Below are 14,986 nucleotides of genomic sequence, written 5' to 3' on the forward strand. Positions count from 1 at the left end.
AGGCAGGTAGTGATAAAACAAACCTAAAGCTATTGTTCTGCACACACAAGAAACTAAGGCTATTTGTTTAGAAATTTGCAGCTGTTTAAGTTTTACATTTGAGGATCCTTGAGATTATATGTCATGTCCTGTTTTGTTAACACTATAAAAAGGATTTTGAATTTGCTTCCTTGAGACAATTCCGTCCTGATCCGAAACATTTTACATGCAAATGTTAAACGAGTAATAAATGCTGAGATTAATCTTGGGAGTATATAAAGACTTTTTTTTCTTTCTCTGACCGTATTATGTCACTATCAATCTGGGAGACCACTCTTCTCGCAGCTGTATGATATGATTATGTATGATAAATATGTGCCTCTAATGTAACTGATACTAAACACAATGTAAAATTGTTTTTTCCCTCCCAACAATTTAACAAAGGAGAAGAGGTACAAAGAACATCGAAATAGTGTCCTAGTAGCCCAGGGTATAAAGTGTCAGCCCAAGAGGAGTCAGTGCCCTTCCGATTTGACAGATGTCTCACTGCCACATGAGTCACCAACCCCGACATGCTTGATGACTAGATTGGGGGTGGGGTTAAATGTCCAGTGTTGTATCTTTACTGAATTTTCTTACCATGCTATGGAGAAATAAACCTTTTATTAATTGTTATGTGACCTTTAACTGTCTCATTTTATTCCAGTCTCAGACCTGAAGCATCAGAATGGCCTGAGTCATGCTTGCCCTACAACTGTCGATAGTAAAATTGTATCTGAATGAATGGTTCTTGTTGCTGAAGTGAAGGAAGGATAACTCAAAGAAGCAGACTCCTCTGAAGAAGGGAAAGCATGACCTGATACAATGACCACAGGCAAGTCCTCTAGTGAGACAGAGAGGAGGCTGAAGGGAGTATTTGCCTAGTAAGTGCTAAAGTAGATTGACATGGAAAATAAAGGTAATGCCAAGGGAAGCTTTCCCTGGTTATTGTTAATGGTCCTAGAAAATATGAATTACCAGCATAAGGAAAATGTAAGCAAATGGTCCCAGTGCATTAAACAACTAGGGGCAGAGCTCTAAGTCTTTAAGGATCATGCCCTGAAGCAGTAGGGTAGCTGGTGAACTTAATAATGCAAATTCTCTTATTCCTCTTTTTTTCTTTTTAAAAAATTCTTTGTTATAAGGGATGGCTCTTGGGGGAGAGAGAGGAGTTACAAGGGGAAATCTAGGTGACAAAAATGAAAGAAATCATTAAATAATCTATTAAAAATACAAGTGAAGGCAAAGCTGTTTTGGGGGGCAGAAACCAACAGACCACAGGCAAGTGGTAACCCAGAATCCAGGCTGGCAAAATGTGTTGAATCCCACTGAGATCAGGAATATAAGGAAGAGAATGGAAGTGGGAATGAAGACAGGAACTAGGAATCTAGCCCAGTAGAATGAGAGAATCTGACTTACCACATTCCTACCTCCACAGGCGGATCAAAGGGTTGGTAGACTTCTCGCACCAAGGAACTTGGGAAGTTGATGAAAAAGTTTTAAATGGCAGCCTAAGTCTTCAGAACAATGACTAGGGAGGGTGTGGCGTAATGGGGGCAACCTGGAGTTTATTCTGCTGGCAGAGGACCGTGGGTTTGGGGAGCTTATAGAAGACTTACTTTTGCAAAGCCAGGTAGATCTATTTAGAGGTCTAAATGAGGCCCATCTTTTGTCAATTCTTACATGGCTAATGTGGGGTAACTCATGAAAGTGTCTTCTCCATCTTTTGATGTCCCATAGTGTTTAGCACATGGCCTTGCACACAGTATGCGTGAGCTCTGTAAGTCTTAGTCAAATGGATGGCTGAATGATTGCGACTGAATTTCCATTACTGTTCTATATACCATTCTACTCTCTGAGCATCATGGGTCGGCTCTATTCTTGGGTTAGCCTGGAAATTTATCATATTTATTATAATAACTAAAGGTAGAAATAATTATGCCAACGACTGGAGTTGGTCATGTGGCAAAGGCAAAATCTTTCACGAATAAAGTGTCAGAATGGTACTTGTTACAACAAAGGAGAGCAAGGCTTAGGAGGTAAAAAGAAGTCGGGAAGACTTAGCAGCTGTGTGACCACAGGCAAGTTACTGAATGTATCTGAGCTTCCTACAACTGTCTAAAACTTCTCTACTAAGTTATAAACAGGCTACAATTTGAGTCAGTGGAAAGAGTTTTCATGCCAACAAAAGTCACAGACGTTTGATTATTGACACTGTTACGACACTATTAAAACCATTTTGTTTTCTAGGAGGGAGAAACATGGAAAAGAAATATGGTAAATGAGGGCTGCTTTTCTACACCATTTTCATTACCTATAAAAAGAGCAAGTCGGCTACAAAGGCAACATCTTCCTGAAGAGCCAAAGGCAGCTCATTCTGGTTATCTCTCTTCAAAATCCCATGTTCTAAGATGGTTAGTCTAGTTGTTCATAGTCAGCTAAGGTAAATGCCATACTTCTTCTACCTCGAATTCTATATTTTACTTTCCTGAATTTCTCTTTATTTCCTAATAATTCAAGTGTCTTAGAAACATACATCTCAGAAAGACTATATGCTTCTTTTTCCTGACTTGTGGGATGAATGACATTTGTTCTTCTCTAAAAGAAAAGACTATACATTGATGGCTAAAGTCAGTAAAAGCATCACTCAAATATCTTAGTTTTTGTTCTATAAGCAAAACTCTGCATTCTTCCTTTCTTGGGGAAAAGAATTAAATGTTTTTAAGAATAATTAAATGATCAGATCTCTTTTGGAGAGCCCTAAGTTTACTCAACTCTAGAGAAATCAGAGATTATATACTTGGCTATTAAGCTAGATCATATCAAAAAGGAATCAACAAAGAAAAAAACACAAATTAGTACAAGATGATGAAAAGACAATTGAAAATGCTACTATTATTCTGATCTGTTTCAAAATTATATCCTTCATTAACATTTAAAACTCCAAATAGACTGGAAAACAAACCAAATATTATGCCTACTATTTCCCAATGGGTTCCCATTTTCTAGTTTCTTATAAACTTATCGTTTTGTTAATACCAGAATCTCAGTGGATTCTTATTCAATGACATTTCTTCCTTTGAACAGGAAATGAGTCTCTGTACCACAAACCATTCTGATAGGCCTGCAGAACTAAATATAGGAACTGGTCCTCCTATATGTTCATGTTTTTTTCTGTGTGTATTTGGGTAGGAACTGAGTCCGAATAAAGAAGATCAGCTTGGTCTCTGTGAAGAATATGGTCACAAGGGTAGCTCCCAAACACAAAGCCCCCACAATGATGTGCAGAAACCTGGCCAGCCAGCCTCTCTCACAGCACAGAAACACCTAGAGGGAAAGAAAACATCATTAGTGCCAGGGGCCTACAGCCCAATCCAATCCTCCTAACATTTCATTCCAGAAGTTCCACTAGGACCATAAATAACTCCGTGACATTAAAAAACCTGAGAGACAGCCCATATTCTAGGAGTAACTGATGGAAAAATAAAGATCTTGTTCTCTCTAGTTTTTTTTTCAAATCGATTAACAAGAACTTAATCTATTATGCCCGCAAGCCTGACACTTTATTGCATGGTCTATCACTGACAAAGTACATACATAGGAAGAACAAAGTCCAAAGCTGAGGGGGATATGTGAAACACTTATATTGACAAGTACCTCAAGTTAGACAGCACTGAAACAAACAGGGCTATGGTCTGAGCCACAACGTGAAAAAAGGAGGGAAGCTTACCTCTGAAATTCCAGTAATCACTCCACTGAGCACATAGACCACAACTAGAAATGGTGAAGGAAGCAGGCCTACCAGCGGCCTGTGAGGACTCTCTCTGTAGTACCTATAGATATAACGTATGCTTTGTGCAATTCGAATCCCCATGTTCAAACAATTGGCAAATATGAAGCCCACACTGCCTTGCCACTTGGTCAGGAAATAGGAAGACAACAAGAACGTGAACGACAGGACCAGCATGATGAAGTTGTGCCTGTGAGAGAGGGAAGCAAATGAAACTAAACAAGCTGCTAATATCATCTATACATAACAACTTTAGCCTTCCTTTATTCTTTTTAAAGACAGAAATGACACTCTCTAAATAATTAGGCAGAAGTAAATTAGCACTCACCAAATTTCAACAATATTATGCTTTGAACATATAATACATATCACAGATCTAGTAGGACAGAAAGGAATTGGGAAATATAAAATCACAGTTTCCCCTAAGTTTTAAACCAAAAATTAATGGTTTAAGTGGGGCCTTTTCATTTATTAGTGCACATAAAAACATTGGCTGAGTCCCTGTTGTGAATGACAAGAATGAATATGAAATTCAAACATAATGCAAAACTCAATAAAACTGTCACAGGCACTGACAGTTTTAATCAAGGCAGAATATTTTATTTTAAAATGAGGATTAAATTTCATACTAGAAATGTAGATAATGCCCTAATGAATGAATTTTCTTTAGTGCTTTCTTAACAAACACATATTATAATCACATACACAAAGACTCACAAATTTTGTGAGGGTTAACAGGACCAGAGAGATTTTCTAGTACAATTTCTTCAATTTTATAAACTTGGAAATGGAGATACATAATGCTTTGTATTCTATCCATGTTTTATATTTTTTTTATTACCTACATGATTTTATAGGCACTTTAAGACATTCATTCCTTAAATAAGGGAAACTAAGACCCAGAGGAAATGAGCCTTACACTAAGTCATGGTGGAACTATTAACAACCTTCCAATCCCATGGATTTCTTCTAGTCTATAAATGCTGCAATTATTAAGTTACTTTCAGTGCCACTTCAAACATGTGACTGGGTTCACATAATAAAGTGTTTGGCAGAACTGTGCCCTTCTAACATTTCTCTGTCTCTGTGCTTTTGTTTGGCTGAATCAAACCAACCCTTCATGGATCCCTGTCTTACCAGTTGAAGAAGGAACTGAAAAGAGAGTCTCAATAATTGGCCCTCTATCTAGGCTTCTAGAAAAGGAGCTTATTTTCTTCTCACCCAGGACAGAAAGTCTTACTGGACAATCTGAGAGCAGAAGCCACAAACACCATTAAATGTCAGGGCTGGAAGGGTGCTCAGAGGTCATGTAGTCTAATCTGCTGATCTTACAGAAGACAGCACAAAAGCCGATAGACGGGAAGGAACTTGTTCAGAGTCACAGAACAAGCCAGTGACAGGACTGGAACTAGAACCCAATGCATGAGGCAGTTTCTTCATTAAATGACCAGCAGTTACAAAGACCAACTTTACACTGCAGCTAATACTCAGGCCAATGGTAGCCTACTTCTTTGACATTTTTTCCAATTAAGAAGCTGTTATTTATGTTACCTGTTATAATTCCCCATTTCTCTGAAGCTATGTCTTGGGAAGGCCTGACTAATATACCATTCCTTGGCATGGAATGAACAGCTTCAAAAAACTCTCAAAGTCATGTCTCCTAGTAAATGGTAAAATGGATGGAACTAATAACTAACCCATGAAAGCAGAGATTAATTCCATATTATAACCTGCTCAGTTTAGAATGCTAGAGTGAGCAACTTTTGGGCTGCTCTGGTACAGCTGATAATGAAGAGCCCTGCTGTCTTCCATCAGAAGAGCCATGTACAGCTGCTGCACTTCCCAATTAGTTCCAACCAGAGCTCACCATCTTAAAAGCATCATATACTTCTGGGGCAGAAATGCAAATGTGAAAGAAGTCATTAAAATACCACTTTCTCAATCAATGTAAAATTATTACATGGTGACAGTAATTATTGTTCTTTAAGACCTAGTTAACATAAACAGAAAATTAATTTTTAATGCTTCTTTCTCAACACTAAAAAGAGATTAGACTTAAAACTTGGACTTAGCAGAAAAACTGAGATTTCAAAAAAAGACACCATGCTTGAACAGTGAAGAGAGTTTAACAAATTAAATGTCATTTTATGCATCTTTTGGAGTCAGTCTCTACATATATAAACTTCTTCCATTGTTCTAAATATGATAGATTGCTTAATAAGATGGAATAAAAATTCATATATATATATATGTAAAATATTCTGAGAAGTCAACTTCAAAAAATTTATTAAATCTGCTAAAATAGTAATGTTAAGTAACTAAAAAATATTAATTCAAAGGAGCTACTATTCCATATCCAGCTACATGTCCTGTAGACATATCAAACTCAACATGTCAAAAACGCAACTCATTATCTTTCCCTCCAGACACATCTTCTTCCAAACATCACTATTATAGTCGAGGACACTGTCATCCTTGAAGTCACCAAGGTCCGCAACCTTAGTGAATCCTGAATTTTTCACTTTCACATGCCCCACATAGCAAGTTTGTTGCCAAATATTGTTTCTATCTCTACAACATCTCTTGTATACACTCTATTCTCTTCTCTCTACTCACATGGCCACTACCCTAGTGCAGGCCCTCATTCCTTTTTGCCAGGACTACTGCAATAGTCTCCTAATTGGTCTCCTTGCCTTCAGTCCCTCCTTACTCCAATCCATTCACCACAGAGCCACCAAAGTAATTTTCTTCAAGTGCAGGTTGGGTGATGTCATGCCCTTACTCAATAAACTCCAGTGGCTCCTTATTGCCTCTAAGATCAAATGTGAACTCTGCCATTTGGCATTTAAAACTCTTCCTACCTTCCTAGTCTTCTTACACATCACTCCCCCTGCACACATTCCTTGCTGACCAAAATGATACAGGAGAATTGAAAGGAAAAAAGACAAATAGGAGTGAAATGAAGGTCTTCATTCAATGACACTGGAACTGCCACATTTGGACTTCAGTGTGTGTCTATTATATGAGGATACAGAAACGGAACAAAAATGATTGGAAAAAGCAGATGGACAAAACTAAATACATGCAGACAAATTTAAAGGCACTCTGGAATGCACAGCAAGATATCACAAAGAAAACAAGATTCCAAGATAATGAAAAAATGATTATGTGGCTTTGTCTAGCAGTGTTGAGCAGCATGTAAGTAGTTGTGAAGGAAGGTGGGGTAACACAAAGATGGAGTTTGGCAAGTTGTGAACAATGATGGGATGGGGAGGCAAAGGGTTCAGGATTCAAAGGATTCATGGGATGTGTTGAGGTTTACTTGAAATAATCTATATAAAAGGCTTGTAAACCTTAAATTGCTATACAGATTTAGTTATTCTAAGGTCAAAACCATTAAGGAAAGAAAGAGACAAAAACAGGGGGTGGGGAGAGAGGGACTGGAGGAAAAGAATGGATCAGAGGGACTGAGGCTCCTCGTGAGGGAAGTAGAGGGAGAGACGGTAATACAGGAGCTTATGATTAGAGGAGGGAATATCAGAGGAGGGATTTCAAAATCATGAAGGTAGCACAGTCATGGGTAATGATGAGGTCTAAGATGTGGCTATCCTTGTGCATGATGAGGATGAGTGAAGATCAAGGTGATAGTACTTGAGGATGCTGATTAATTGGGAGGCCAGAGTGTTCAAGTGAATGCCAGTATATATAGTAAAATTTTCAAATATGAATGGGCATGGATCGAGTTGGAAAGGAAAACTATGAGTACTAATGTCTTCTCATTTGCCATTTTTTTGGAATTCATGCCAACCATTTTTTTTCATCATCTTGGAATCTTTTTTTCTTTGTGCCATCTTGCTTGTTTCCTCTCTTTTGATCATCGACAATTTTTCCTTACTCGTTGGCTCCTGCATGCCTGCCTAAAGCATGCCATGGTGGCCCTATCCTTTAAAGACTTATTTGTCCCTGCTAAACCCTTAAACTGATGTCTTCTATTTCTTTTCCTTTTTTGCAGCCAAAATTCTCAAAGAGTCATCTACCCTTGCCGCTCACAAAGCCTTGCTTCTCAATTTCTCAGACTCCAGCTTGTGACCTCACCACTTGATTGAACTTGCTTTCTCTAAGGAACTCTCTGAATCACCCGATACTCTTGATCAAATCCTTCTCCTGGATCCTTCTGTTCCTGTGGCTTGTGATACTGCTCTTTCCTGCTGCACCTACCTGCCCCTTCTCTGACTCCTCTGATCTGTCCCCATCCAGCTTCCTTGGGTGTCCCCTAAAGAGCTGTCCGAGGTTCTTACTTCTCAGGACCCCGTTTCTTTTAGTGACTCCACCCGCTCTCATGGGCTCAATTCCCACTAGAATGCAAGCTGCTTATATGGTGCAACGATGAACTGTAATAGACTTGGCTCTTCCCAGCAACACAGTGATCTAAGACAACACCAAAAGACCTGTGACAGAAAATGTTATCCCCACCCAGAGAAAAAACTACGGAGTCTCGATGCAGACTGAAGCACACTATTTTCACTTTTCTTTTGTTTTTTCTTTCTCATGGTTTTTCCATCTTGTTCTGATTCTTCTTTCACAACATCACCAATGTGGAAATATCTTTAACATGATTGTACATGTATAGCCTAAATCAGATTGCTTGCTGTCTTGGGGAGGAGGGAGAGAAGGGAGGGAGGGAAAAAAAATTGGAACTTAAAATCTTATAAAAATGAATGTTCAAAACTATCTTCACAAATAAAATACTTTCAAGTGTAAAAAAAAGACTGAGAGTAAGGATTTCATTCTTTGGATTCATATCCACAATACCTAGCACATACCAGGTGCTTAGTGTTTACTGGTTTATTCAGACAGTTCCCATATCCGTACATTCAGCCCTAATTTCTCCTGAATTCTAGTCCCATATCATCAACTGCCTCCTGGATGCCATTTTAGGCATATCAAACTTAACATGCCCAAAATGGAATTCAGTATCTTCCACCTAAACCTACCCCTCCTCCAAATTTCTCAATTTCCATTGAGGACACTAAAGTTTTTCCAGTCACCCAGGTAGTAACTGACTCTCCCTTCTCCCCCACCTGACATCTATCTGATCCCAAATCCTACCAATTCTCCCTTTACATCACCTCTGGCATCTACCCCTCTTCTCTATTTGCAGAGCTGCTACTCTAAGTTCAAGCCCTCATCACCTCTTGCCTGGACTAAAAGCAAAAAGCCTCTTAATTGGTTTCCCTGTTTCTAATTCTTCACTTTCCAATCTATTTTCCACACAGCTACCAAATTACTATTCCTTGTACGTAGGTATGAAAAATGTCTACCCCTTCCTCAAAAATCTTTAGTAGTTCTCATTTGCCTCAAGGGTAAAATATATACTCCTCAGCCTGGGGTTTAGGGCCAAGTGGCTCCCATTTAACCTCCCTTGTTTATATCTATTTACATAAACACTGTCTCCCCCATTAGAATGTTAGTTCCTTTGAGGGCAGGGGCTGTTTTTACCCCTCTCTGTAACCCCAACACTTAACACCACGCTTGTCACATAGTAAGCAATTTATAAATGCTTACTGATTGATTTTCTTACTCATTCCATATGATCCCCTTCAAAAACTACATTTCAGTCACGCCGGCCTATTTCCTTTTCTGCAAACTCGGCCTTCCTTTCCCTTCTTTGCACCTTTGAGCAAGTAGTCCCCCATACCTGGAATGCAATCTTTGCTTCTCAGAATCCCTAGCTTCCTCCAGCTCTCAGCTCGGGTGGTACTTTCTACATGAAGCCTCTTCTGGAAGGGAATAAGCATGTATTCAGTGCTTACTGTGTTCTAGGCACTGTGCTAATAAGCGCTTTACAAATATTATCTTATTTGGTTCTCACTATTTCTTGGGAGGTAGGTACTGTTATTATCCTCATTTTACAGTTGAGGAAACGAAGGCAGACAGAGGTGAAGTGACTTGCCCAGGGTCATACAGTAAGTGCCTGAGGACGAATTTGAACTCAGGTCCTCCTGACTCCAGGCTGTGAGTTCTGTGTGCTGTGGTGCTCCCTAGTGGCTTCTCTGATAGCAAAGGCTGTTTTGTTCTTGCCTTCTGTAGCCAGAATGGCCTTTGTTTTCTTTGAATGACTCAGCTTACCTCATTGAGCCTCTGGACACTGTGGCTTGCTCTTCCGGGGCAGGACCAGAACTTCCTGTGTGATGAGTCATGGGGCTGGCTGAGGGGAGGTGTTAACGGCTACACTAGGGGGAGGGGCCAAGTCAAGAACCAATCGGCCCTGGTCGTTCAGGCGGTGCTTGATGATGTCAAAAACTCTATAAGAGGGGAGAGGACAGCTTGAAGATCCTCTTTTCCTTTTCCGGTTGGAGCCAGAGACAGTTACAGCGACAGTTACAGCGACAGTTACAGCGACAGTTACAGTAACAGTTACAGCCACAGCCACAGCTGAAGCAGGAGCTGCCAGTAGCAGAGCTGACCTACGGGAGGAAGCTGAACAAAGACTTCAGTCCAGTGGGTAATCTTATTACAATAGAGGGGGAAACATGATTTTGCTTTACGCAATCATGCTTCTCTGTAGCCTCCTGGTTACTCTTTCAAGGCGTACTTATTGGGCCTGGAAGCTTTTGATCAATATATCAAAATGGGGTTGCTGGTTCATGGGTTGGTTACTGTGGAGCCTAAATAAATGTTTTGATTCTTCTGCCTTCTACTTTGAGAGTTTCTTATATCCGGCGGTTCCGAACGTTTCAGACATGTTTATGATCCTCTTTGAGATTATAAACTCTGCCCTCCTAATACATTTGGCGACGAGGATGGGATCGCTAGGTATAAGATCTCTATTTAGAAGCAGAACAATTCCAGAGGAAGAGATGAATATCCCAGGATGGGAGGATCCATTTTATTCCTCCCTAGCAAAAGAATTGGCTAAAAAAGCTGGACCCTGTGAAAACTGGGAACCAAGGCTACGGAGAGGAGATCCTAGGGATTTGGAAAAGTGTTTACGAGAAGTTGGGATTCAGTCAGGGGCATCACTATCTAGGCAAAGCTGGATAGTGTTATCAGCCTACCGGCTAGTATACGAAAGATTGAGATTAAGTGAAAGACATGGGGGCACTCCTACCCCACAGGAAGAAGGGGAATCTCAGATAGCAGGAGACCAAACTGACTCAAATGAGAACTTTTCTATTAATGTGGCTAAGAGCAACAGGAGACCAAAAAAGCCCAGAGTGCATTTCAACCCAGCCCAGAAAGAGCCTGACTGCCTGCTTCGTCCTAGCCATGGTGGCAGAGGAAGTGAGTGGGGGGAGAATGAGACAATGTTAGGGGCTGAGGCACAAAACACTACTGGGGTTCAGGATGTGCCTCACACAGAGAATAGGAGATGGTTAAATGATCAGACAAGGGCTCGACCCATACAAAGGAGGAAGACAGAAACCCGAGGTGAAGATTCAGTTACAAGGGAAATTCAGGAAGATTTCTCACCGCAAGAGGTCACAGATATTTTGAGTAGATTCAGCCAAAGAATAGGAGAACCATTGATATCTTGGATGGTAAGACTCAGTGATCAAGGGGCCAGTGGAATATCAGTAGATGGGACAGACTGCATGAGATTCATAGGTATCAGCCATGATCCTCTAGTTCAACAAGCTTTTAGGGAACATCATCAGCAAGGAGATGGTGATAGCAGGACTACTCTGTTGGCATTAGCCGCTGTGGGATGCAATAAGAGATATGCTACTGATTCTATGTGGCCCACTGAGCACAGACCCTGGTATTCACTTAGAGATTGTATCATGAGACTAAAGGAGGAGGTAATGAAGACTGCCATTATGATAGGAACTGCAGACAAATATTACAATGATTCAATGGAACTGCCTCATAGGAATTTAATAATTAGGACAGCTCCCCCTGCTTATAAACAACTAATTTTGAATTTATTACTTGGAGAAGTAGGGAGCCGTCTTACAACAGTGATAAATAAGATTTTACAGTTACATGACTTAGGTGACTGGGGAAGGGATAGATCTCCTCGAGAGAGAAGGGTGAATAACCAGCAAACTTGGCGCCAAAGGAGAGTAACAAGGAAAGAAATGTTTACTGCTTTATTGAGAGCAGGGGTAGGTTTTGAAATGATAGATGGAATTCCAACCAATGAATTATATAGAATGTACAGAGATAAAGGCCTTGATAACAGGAGAGATAGGGAAATAAGAACTGCTCCTGCAAATGCTACAGATGTTGAACCTTCATACCCAAGTGAATCACATGAAAGGGAATACTAGGGAACAGGCCAGGCCCCAGCCCAAATTAAGGAAATACGTAAGCTGGATTGCAGACCTCACATTAACTTGACCATATATTGGAAAAATGGGTCAAGTACGGTAACTGAGGCATTAATAGATACTGGGGCCGAGGCCACCCTTATTTATGGAAATCCAGACAAGTTCAGCCATGGAACTCCTATTACCATTACAGGACTAGGAGGGACTGAAATATCAGCCAGGCAAGTTAAATTAATGATGAAAATTGGACAGTTGCCCAAGAAAGAATATAGTGTGGTTATTGTGCCTATTCCCGAATACATCATTGGAATAGACATATTGAAGGGTATGACCTTAAATTTACCTCAAGGGAAATACCAATTTGCTGTGAGGAAAATAGGCATTAATGCAGTCTTAGTGGGGAAAATCAAGATGGATCCAATCACTTTGCCCGAACCTTCTGAAGTAATTACTTTGAGGCAATATCGTGTGCCAGGTGGGCAAGATGAAATTGCCAACACTATAAGAGAATGTGTTGAGGCAGGAGTGTTAGTCCCTACAACTACTCAATGGAACAACCCTGTCTGGCCAGTCCGAAAGTCAGATGGAACATGGAGGATGACAGTAGATTATAGACAGCTGAACAAAGTGACTCCTCCCTTGTATGCTGCTGTCCCAGACACGGTTACTTTAATAGAGAGAATACAAAAACGTGAAGGGACTTGGTATGCAGTTATTGATTTGGCCAATGCCTTCTTTACAATCCCAATAGACCCCAAGCAATGGAATCAGTTTGCTTTTACTTGGCAAGGCCGACAGTATACATTTACACGCCTGCCGCAAGGATATATTCATAGCCCAACTATTTGCCACAGGATTGTAGCTGAACATTTGGATGAATTAAAGTTACCTGGTGTACAGCTTACACATTACATAGATGACATCATGATACAGGGAAAGAATATAAAGGAGGTGGAGGAGAGTTTAGCATTATTAATTGACCATATGAAAAGCAAAGGATGGGAAATCAACCCCGCAAAGGTTCAAGGGCCAGCTCAAACTGTAAAATTCTTGGGGATACAGTGGAATAGAGGACTGCGAGAAATTCTCCCACAAGCTCGACAAAAAATCCAGGATTTTCCCACCCCTACCAATAAGAAAGAGGCCCAAAAGTTCATAGGGCTGTTTGGTTATTGGAGACACCACATCCCACATTTGGGACAGATTTTAAAACCCTTGTATAAAGTCACCAGAAAGAAATATGAATTTGACTGGGGACTTGAACAAAGTAGAGCTTTTGAGGAAGCAAAGGCTGCTATTCAATTAGCTCTAGACTTATGGCCTATGCAAAATGGGCCAGTGGAGTTACAAGTGACTGTACAAGATGACTATGCAAATTGGAGTCTGTGGCAAAAACAACAAAGCCGAAGTGTACCTTTAGGCTTTTGGTCAAGGAAACTGCCCTCATCTGGAGTGCAATATACACCTTTTGAGAAGCAGCTGTTAGCTGCATATTGGGCTTTAGTAGAAACTGAGCAACTAACTCTGGGTCATGAAGTGGTATTAAGGCCTGGAATTCCAATTATGACTTGGGTAATGAGTACCCCAGCTTCTCACAGAATTGGACATGCACAAGAGGCAAGCATAATCAAATGGAAGTGGTATATTCAGAATAGGTCCAGAGCAGGCAAAAATGGAGTTTCTGCTCTACATGAATCTGTGGCGAACATTGATACTGAGAGCAATGAAAAGCCCCTTGAATCTAAGCAACAGATGGTACCATCCTTAGTGAAATGGAATAATGGATATGACGGACTAAATGAAGAACAGAAGAAACATGCTTGGTTTACTGATGGGACAGCAAAATATTTAGGACAGAAGAGACATTGGAAAGCAGTAGCCTATAACCCCTGTACAAGGAGAACTCTGGAAAGTTCTGGGATAGGTGGAAGTAGCCAATATGCTGAACTGATGGCAGTGCATCAGGCCATCAGAGCAGAGAAAGGAGGACAGTGTCATATATTTACTGACTCGTGGGCAGTAGCTAATGGATTAGCTACGTGGATGCCTATATGGAGGAATCAGAATTGGGAGATTCATGGCAAACAAGTTTGGGGTAAAGAGTTATGGGAAAATATATGGGACATGTCTTTGGTTACAGATCTGTCAGTTTTTCATGTTGATGCTCATGCAACCCTAACCACACCAGAACGTGAGTACAATGCACATGCGGATCGACTAGCAAAGATTGCTACTGAATGTATTGTCCCTACTCCGACTCCAACTGATGACCCAGCCTTAGCAAGATGGGTCCACCAGACTGCTGGCCATTTAGGGGTCCAGGCCACCCATCGATGGGCACAGGATCGAGGTATCAGTATTTCTCATGCGTTGTTAAAACAAATAACAGAGGAGTGTTGTATATGCCAATTAGAAAAAGAACGAACTCTTCCTAGGATAGTTACTGGAGAAATAGCAAGGGGAAAAGTTCCAGCCCAAATTTGGCAGATAGATTATATTGGCCCACTACCCCAGGATAAAGGATGTAAATATGTATGTACGTGTGTTGACACCTATTCAGGTGTACTAGTGGCTTGTCCTTATAAAGACGCAACTCAGAAAAACACCTGTAAAACTCTAGATATTGTAAGTTTATATTATGGAACCCCAATGCAGATTCAAAGTGACAATGGGTCACATTTCAAGGGCAAAGAAGTGAAAAGATATTGTGTGTTGAATAATATAGAATGGATATATCATATTCCATATTACCCACAAGCATCTGGGCTAATTGAAAGAATGAATGGATTGTTGAAAGAACAGCTGAGAAAATTAAGCTCAAATAATTCATATCGACATTGGAAGGATAATTTGTCTATTGCCTTACGTAATTTGAATAATAGGCCCTTAGGGGGAAGTACACCTC

General features: G+C 40.4%; 1 protein-coding gene across 1 annotated transcript in view; it reads right to left on the bottom strand.

Moving 5' to 3' along the window:
* Nucleotides 1-1,476: 1,476 nt before the first annotated feature.
* The window catches only part of RFT1 (RFT1 homolog), a 49,685-nt gene continuing 36,175 nt past the window's right edge, over nt 1,477-14,986 (bottom strand). Inside the window, exons 12-13 of the mRNA XM_036737551.1 lie at nt 3,749-3,998; nt 1,477-3,345 (exon numbers count right to left, since the gene is read on the bottom strand). Coding sequence (XP_036593446.1) covers nt 3,181-3,345; nt 3,749-3,998 — 415 coding nt within the window. The 3' untranslated portion in view covers nt 1,477-3,180. The remainder of the gene's footprint in view (nt 3,346-3,748; nt 3,999-14,986) is intronic.

This window comes from Trichosurus vulpecula, chromosome 9 (assembly GCF_011100635.1).
Source record: "Trichosurus vulpecula isolate mTriVul1 chromosome 9, mTriVul1.pri, whole genome shotgun sequence".
Lineage (NCBI taxonomy): Eukaryota > Metazoa > Chordata > Mammalia > Diprotodontia > Phalangeridae > Trichosurus > Trichosurus vulpecula.